Source organism: Salmo trutta, chromosome 21 (genome assembly GCF_901001165.1).
Source record: "Salmo trutta chromosome 21, fSalTru1.1, whole genome shotgun sequence".
Taxonomy (NCBI): Eukaryota; Metazoa; Chordata; class Actinopteri; order Salmoniformes; family Salmonidae; genus Salmo; species Salmo trutta.
The window spans coordinates 19,774,484-19,782,612 of record NC_042977.1 but is presented as its reverse complement, the minus strand read 5'-3'; the positions used below and the strand labels follow the sequence as shown (position 1 = coordinate 19,782,612).

At 41.2% G+C, this 8,129-nt stretch overlaps 1 protein-coding gene across 1 annotated transcript; it reads left to right on the top strand.

Annotated features, from left to right (window-relative positions):
* Nucleotides 1-4,491: 4,491 nt before the first annotated feature.
* On the top strand, nucleotides 4,492-7,858 carry LOC115156886 (ladderlectin-like). The gene is made up of 6 exons (XM_029704688.1): nucleotides 4,492-4,634; nucleotides 4,988-5,075; nucleotides 5,376-5,491; nucleotides 5,807-5,998; nucleotides 7,416-7,530; nucleotides 7,620-7,858. Exons 1-6 carry the CDS (start codon nucleotides 4,620-4,622, stop codon nucleotides 7,709-7,711), a joined length of 618 nt encoding a protein of 205 aa, XP_029560548.1. The 5' UTR covers nucleotides 4,492-4,619; the 3' UTR covers nucleotides 7,712-7,858.
* Nucleotides 7,859-8,129: the final 271 nt, after the last annotated feature.

Sequence of the window (8,129 nt, the reverse complement as noted above, 5' to 3'; positions counted from 1 at the left end):
GGATCCGGTGTATGTTTTCAAACCAGATCAGAACGCCTTTTGAGGACCACCTTCCTAGGAAATATAATTCTATTTATTCCTGTTATCAATCAAGGTGAGACTGAACATGGATGAGGCGCAGGAGAAACAGAAGGAGAACTACCGGAGCAGAATCAAGAAGGGGACCAAGTGCTACGACGTCTGGGCAAATTACTTGGTTTGGAAGAAGGACGAAAGGAAGGCGAGACCTGGGGAAACGCTTGCTGCTCTTTCGCTCCTAGCTGGGGTCACCATCTGTTAAAGTGAATATAAAAGATCTCACAACTATTTGCATACAAAACAACCTGAAGCTACTTTTAGTTTCCCTAATGCTGATATTTTTTTCTGTCTTCCTAGGGTTACCTCGGTGGAAGCCAACAATCAGTCGACCACTGAAAGCCCTGACGCCCGACACTTCAGGGAAGCTCGATAGACAAAGTAAGTTAAGTTTTGGTTGACATTTGAGAAAAGCAAGAAATTGTAGTTATGCTGAGCGTAATAAAATGTACCTCTTCAATTTATCTCTCCAAATGACTTTAGGACCATCGACTAGCCGAGCCCCCCAGGAGGTATCCCATCCACCAGAACCAGTGAGTTCGGATCAGTTTGATTCTCTGTGCTCTGAGTCGGAGTGGGACAAGTTAGGCAATACCTTCCAAAAGTGTTGAAGTACATATCTCCCATTTCTAACACTGCACCCATCCATTACATTTTCTCAGTGTAACCTGTGTGTTTGGTTGTTTATGTGTCATCTGTCTCCTACCCTGTTCCCTTTAACTCTGCTCCTGTTCTCAACGTTGAGAACAAGGGACAGGCAGAACCTCCCACCCACACAGCAACCACCTCCTCTATATTCCACAAACCAGAATTCAGTATTTTATTCTATGATTGCCATTTGAGTGTACAGAAAATCTGTGAAAAGAAATTCATGACACAACTCTACCAAAAACGATCAAAGTTAATGTATTAAAATATTGACAGGTTGGGTTTCACAAGGTCTTCATTATTGGAAGCTGTAAGGTATCCTTTGATGGTATTTATTTGTTCCAGGTTATTCATTGTTGATATATATATATATGTATGTACAACCACAAGGGTGTATTAATTAGATGGGGGCTGGATGAATCATAATAGTGGACTACTGAAATAAGATTATTTCAGTGTAGATAAGGGCAGGTTAAAATATAAACATGACAGCCAGACAAGCCAGTGACTGAATCAAAAGGATTTACATCTGAATGGAGTGGACATCAGCTTACTTTGTGATCTATAAGGTAAGTAACTTTAATGTGTTATGCAGAATACACGTATTCGTTGCCATTTCTGAAACGTAGCAACGTTTAAGACATGGATTTCATGTAATGTTGACGAGGTACCCCAAAAAGTAGTTTGAATGAACGTTTCCATGTTATTAGCTAAACAAAGCTTGTTTAAACAGCGAAATTGTCGCAGAAATCAGCCTTGTTTGCGTAGCGACGAAGAAAAGAACACAATTTAGGCTGTGATCTCCAAAAATCCAATGACTAGGTAATCACACCGTTGATATAGCAATGGACGCTAATAGTTGATCGAATCCTATTGCGACGCATTGGAAGACAGTATTTGGCATGACAGGCCCCCATTGAATTTATTAGTCTCTCACTCATATAGCAAAATGTGTAAAATTGCAGGAAATTAGCTTTACAACTGCAAAAATGTCAACACCTTATGGGAAAATGATGAAACAATATGGCAGTCCCCGCACCACAATGTGCATTCTGTTGGGCATGCACAAATAGGCTGTTGATTGCGCGCACAGAAAAAAGTGTGTAACTTTCCCTTAATCAGATTTTAGTTTCCAAATAATTCATTAGTGCAACAATTTCATTAATGTATCAGTTTTGATCAAAGAGTAATTCCACGAGCCAAGCTGTTTCAAAATGTTCAGCACCGCATGACGTTTCACAGTTCAGAACCAGGATGTGGATAGCACACATGACATCAATGCCATAACCTCACGCTTGGTTTTGCAGGGGTCCTCCAATGTGCAAATAAAACTACCCAAATGAATTTCCCAAAAGGAATCTGGTACATATGTTTGTGTGAAGTAACAATTGGTTCATTCATTCTCAAAGGGTACATGGTAACAAGGCTTGTTGATGCTCATACACATGCTCTGCTAAGACCCGTTCAAGCCAGTCTCAAAAAGCCTCAACTTTTTCCAAAAGCAAATTCCGTCATCTCCTACATGCCAAACGGCCAACAGGCTTACATGGGCTTTTAGCAGTTATTGTTGGGGTTCTTATAATGGGGTAGACTCTGGTAGAGAGAGAGATGCACTAGCAATGCTACTGGTCGAAAGAAATACAGGAGCAGGGTAGGAACGAGCTTAACAGAAATTGCTATTTATGCAGGTGGTATCCAGGTATTTAGAAGCATCAAAATATCAGCTGCATTTCAACTGTATTTTGACTGCATTTTTGCTGTGAACGTAACAGTGATAGCCTTGGCAGAACAGCATAAACAGATCTGGGAGTGTGGCTTTCATTTAGTTCTTTTTGGCAACCCATTCCATGAGAGTGAGTGTCTCGCCAGTTCATCTGTTCTGTTATATTTAATGAAATCTGACTAACCCAGTGGACTGCCTGCTATGAATTCTATCTGATGGTGTTTGCATGTTTAGGTAAAAATACAAATAATGTCCCCATTTGGAACACTGACAAGTAAAGAGCATACATATATAGTACCAGACAAAAGTTTAGACACACCTACTCATTCCAAGGTTTTTCTTTATTTGTACTATTTTCTACATTGTAGAATAATAATGACGACATCAAAACTATGAAATAACACACATGGAATCATGTAGTAACCAAAAAAGTGTTAAACAAATCAAAATTTGTTTTATATGTGAGATTCTTCAAATTAGCCACCCTTTGCCTTGATGACAGCTTTGCACACTCTTGGTATTCTCTTATCCAGCTTCATGAGGTAGTCACCTGGAATGCATTTCAGTTAACAGGTGTGCATTTTGGAATTTCATTCCTTCTTAATGTGTTTGAGCCAGTCAGTTGTGTTGTGACAAGGTAGGGCTGGTATACAGAAGATGGTCTTTTACCAAATAGGGCTAAGTCCATTTATCTGACAATAACAGCTCAAAAAAGCAAAGAGAAATGACAGTCCATCATTACTTTAAGACATGAAGGTCAGTCAATGCGGAACATTTCAAGAACTTTGATAGTTTCTTCAAGTGCAGTCGCAAAAACCATCAAGCGCTATGATGAAACTGGCTCTTATGAGGACCGCCACAGGAAAGGAAGACCCAGAGTTACCTTTGCTGCAGAGGATAAGTTCATTAGAGTTACCAGCCTCAGAAATTGCAGCCCGAATAAATGCTTCACAGAGTTCAAGTAACAGACACATCTCAACATCAACTGTTCAGAGGAGACTGCGTGAATCAGGCCTTTATGTCGAATTGCTGCAAAGAAACCACTCCTAAAGGACACCGATAAGAACAAGAGACTTGCTTGGGCCAAGGAACACGAGCAATGAACATTAGACCGGTGGAAATCTGTCCTTTGGTCTGATTAGTGTGTCGTTGTGAGACGCAGAGTAGGTGAATGGATGATCTCCGCATGTGTGGTTCCCACCGTGAAGCATGGTGGAGGAGGTGTGACGGTGCTTTGCTGGTGACACTGTCTGTGTTTTATTTAGAATTCAAGGCACGCTTAACCAGCATGTCTACCACAGCATTCTGCAGCGATACACCATCCCATCTGGTTTGCGCTTAGTGGGACTGTCATTTGTTTTTCAATAGTAAAATGACCCAACATGCTGTGCACGGGCTATTTGGCAATAAGGTATAGTGATGTAGTGCTGCATCAGACCTCCCTGACCACCACAATCACCCAACCTCAACCAAATTGAGATGGTTTGGGATGAGTTGGACCACAGAGATAAGGAAAAGCAGCCAACAAGTGATCAGCGTATGTGGGATGTCCTTTAAGAAAGCATACCAGGTGAAGCTGGTTGAGAGAATGCCAAGAGTGTGCAAAGCTGTCATCAAGGCAAAAGGTGGCTACTTTGAAGAATCTAAAATATATTTGGTTTTGTTTAACACTTCTTTTGGTTACTACATGATTCCATATGTGTTATTTCACAGTTTTGATGTCTTCACTATTATTCTACAAAGAAAATAGTAAAAATAAAGAAAAACCCTTGAATGAGTAGGTGTGTCCAAACTTTTGACTGGTACTGAATATATATTTATATATATGTTAACTTTTTATAGATTTGTTACATTTTCACAAAAGTAGTGCTATCATAGTGGACCAATAGAGCGCCTGTAGCACAGGCAAAGATATTTTTCCAGCACCCCAATTGAAAATAACGTTCATTAAAAGTACCCTGCACCACCAAACTTCTTCCCGTGGCTATGCCCAAGGGGTGTACGTTTTGGTTTTTACCGTAACACAACACAGCTGATTCAAATGATAAAAGCTTGATGATTAGTTGATTATTTGAACGGTTAAAGGATGAGAGAGGGAGGGGTCTGACTGGATGGGTCCTTAAAAAAGGAGAGCAGGAAGCGGTAGAACTCAACTCACAAACAGAGCGCTGACATGACCAGACTGCAGGTGAGAGTTCAACATAGTACTGTATCAGATTTCATCCCAAATGGTGTCTTACTAGGTGTGCCATGCATCGGGGTTAGTTAGCTAGGGTGCTGTTTTGGGGAGAACCCAAGAGCATAGACTTCTCCTTAACTTAAGTAGATGGTGACTATCAGATGCTTTCAATTCCCTATGTAGTGCCATTTGGAGTCAAACATTCCTGTGTGCCAGGCTAATCTACTGTATGTGGTGGAAGAGATGATAGCTGGTATTCCTCAGCCCTTCATTAGTTGAATGTGATAAGTGGACTTACTGGGGTGCTCGAGCAGAGGTTGGGGAAACACTGATGGCTTCTCTCGTGTGTGTGTGTGTGTCAGGAGACTATCACCATGGCGATGTTGACCCTTCTACTGCTTCTCAGCGCTGCCTTTACACTGGGCGACATAATGACTGCGAACATAGCAAGTAAGAGTCAGCTTCACACTTTACATCACGAGTGTCGAACTCATTCCACAGAGTGCCTAGTATATGCAGGTGGTTTACCTTTCAATGAAGACAACCAGGTGAGGGGAGTTCTAAAACCTGTAGATACTCGGTGCTCTGTGGAATGAGTGTGCTTTACATCATTCATTGTGTATATTTTGTTGTGGTATGACTGCTCTACAAATGTTATTTATGATGCAAGGGGATTTGTATGTCAGTCAGTCTCGACTATCCTTTAAAGTCGGCTGCAATTTCGTAACACTCCCTGTCTTCTCCTTTCAGATGATTTGGTGAAATTTGCAGCAGAACAAAGAAACCCATGCCCCAGAGGCTGGTTCCAATTTAATTCACGCTGCTTCATGTTTGTCAAAACTGCAATGACATGGCCCAAAGCAGAGGTATAATGCTTACCCTCTACAATTGAAATGAACTGGCTTTTTTAGTTAAGGGTCTTTGGCCTTATTTTAACAGGCGCTTCATGTAAAATATGCTGTAATTAATAATGTCTATAGGCTTTGCAATATTTGTGTGGAGTTGGGCCCTGTTGTCTATTAGAACCCACAGGGCATGGGTTAACTAATCTCTAAGAGCCTGTTAATAGAACATTAGTTCCGATGGCAATATTTGAGTCCAGAAGACAAATTCTCAGACTGGACAACTGACTAATACTTCCATTATGACATGTCTTTGTCTCTGTGTACTGCTTGCTCTAGCGCCACTGTCAGTTACTTGGAGAAAAACTGAAACCTGTGCGCAACACTGTGAAGTACCTTGGCGCAAACCTGGCATCTGTGCACAGCTATGAAGAGTTCCGATTTCTACAGGCGGTGGTGTTGATCAATACTGGCAGTTTCCCTCTTACCTGGATTGGCGGATATGATGCTGTTCAGGCAAAGGTGGAAAAGGTACCCAGTTGTCATAATAAAGGTACCCAGTTGTCATAATCAGCTCAGAGTAGGTGTTAAGACACTGCTCAGACAACTCTGTGCCAAGAGTAATCAACTCGCCAGTTTCTCAGCTGGTAATGACCACAGTTTGAGGTACAGCAGAGGAAAGATGGTGACAACGCTCATTGACATTTAGCAAGTAACGGGACACACACACAATTGCAACACTTGTTCACACATGTGATTTATTAGCCTAGTGGTTATAAGTATTTAGGCATGTCATGTGACTAAGGCCTCGTGTGAAGTCATTGTCAAAAGTGAAAGAAATACTGTGTGATGTAGGTCTAGATTTGAGTTGATCATCTCGAAAGAATACTTGGATATTTCAACTCCAAAGCAATTGCCACAGATGATCCATTATATTGACCGGATACTCCATTGGCCTCTAACCATGTGTAGAGTCTGCAATGGAATGCAGTCGGGCAGATCAGGTGGGACCATTCTAGCCTATGAGAGAGCAGATTCCAGTGTGACAGGCACAACTCTGATATAAATGGTTTTCTCAGTTTCTGGCATGTCATGTGTGCTACTTGTATCAGTACTCGTAACAACCTAAGCATTACAAAACGTATATTTGCTCAAATAAGCCATTATATTTGTCGTCAATGAAATTCGACATCTTATTGACGGCCATACAAAAACGCTACCCGCTTGATAAGGCAGATTTTGGCCGTAGTTATCCTTCTCGCTCTTCTCGACTCTTCCTCTTTGCTATGGCGCAGAAACAACTTACTAGGTGGCTTGTTCCATTTGAGACCTTGGGATTAAGGTTGTATCTGACATTTGTTAAGTTGATAGGTCGGTGTAGTTTTTAAGAAAGTGTCTATATAAAAAAAGAACCTGGTTTGGAAGATCTTACAGATGTACAAAAAGAATGCCCATTGCAGTATCCACTGACACAGTGGGCTGGAGTGAGTACTATAGCATGGTATCAAAAGGCAACCTATTCCATATCGGTCTGGCCATGTTTTAAATCTGGAAGCCTTAATGGTGACCCGTCAGTTTGCGACATATAACAAATAAGTTACTGCTATTTTGTTTCTAACCATGCTGCGCGACGCTGCTCAGCGACCAAAAATGATAATGGTGGCCAGTGGCGCTGTTTCCCCCCTAATGCAGATTCAGTCTTTAAACGGTTGTAGGCTGGGTTTTTTTTCTCACCGGTCAAGTCTATGGAAATGCATTGGGATTTTTAGAAATGTGGTTGTAGTATCAACACTTGTGGGTTTTTTTCACCCCACAGTTCCAGTGTCAGTCTGCAAATTATTGGTAGTGGTGGCTTTTACAGTTTTGGTGGTGGAGTAAAGACCATGAGTATGTTGGAATTTAGAAGTTGTTCAGCAAGCACATCTGAGATCTCACTACTTCCCCACAGGACAGGCTATGGTTCTGGAGTGACGGCTCCAAATTTGATCACGAGAGCTGGGCTGAAGGGGAGCCGACTAACCACTATGGTGCCAGAGAGCCATGTATTCAGATGAACTTTGGAGGTACAGTAAGCCCATTATCATTCAACTTTTTCAGAGTACTTTTAACAAATAAATGTGACTTACTTTTCTATTTCGTGTTTCCTCTTAAGCTGAAAACGGCTGGAACGATGAATCATGTGGGAAGAGCTATCCCTCCGTGTGCTCCATAAGAACCTGTTTAATCCTTCAAACTATCAATTGAAACCAAAAATGCTGCTCCGGTGTCAGCATCCTAACTGCAAATGTTTCATGTTATAGTGAATTACTTTGAAGGTATTTGTTGCTGTAAAATATGTTTGACTTGTTGTGGAATTATTGTAGCTTGTTGTCAATAAAACGGGTGTACGTATTTAGTCTCATGAGTCGTTATTAAACATTGATTCACTTTGTTTCTTGAAGATGCGGTCTGGGTGTCCAGTGGGCATTTCAATTCTTTGATATTGTTTCTTGAAGAATAGAATTCTCTTAGGACCCAAAAAGTAGTCTCACTGGCAACTGTGTTAATTTTCAGTAAACATGTTTAAATATTTCTGAACATGACAGACATTAATTCAGTATCTGGTGTGGCCACCAGCTGCATTAACTACTGCAGTGCTTCTCCTCATGGACTGCACCAGAGT

Excerpts from the sequence above, each read along its gene's own strand:
- LOC115156886 (XM_029704688.1), top strand. Across the intron at positions 5,492-5,806 it reads TGACATGGCCCAAAGCAGAG|CGCCACTGTCAGTTACTTGG; the intron begins GTATAATGCTTA and ends TGCTTGCTCTAG. Across the intron at positions 7,531-7,619 it reads TATTCAGATGAACTTTGGAG|CTGAAAACGGCTGGAACGAT; the intron begins GTACAGTAAGCC and ends TTTCCTCTTAAG.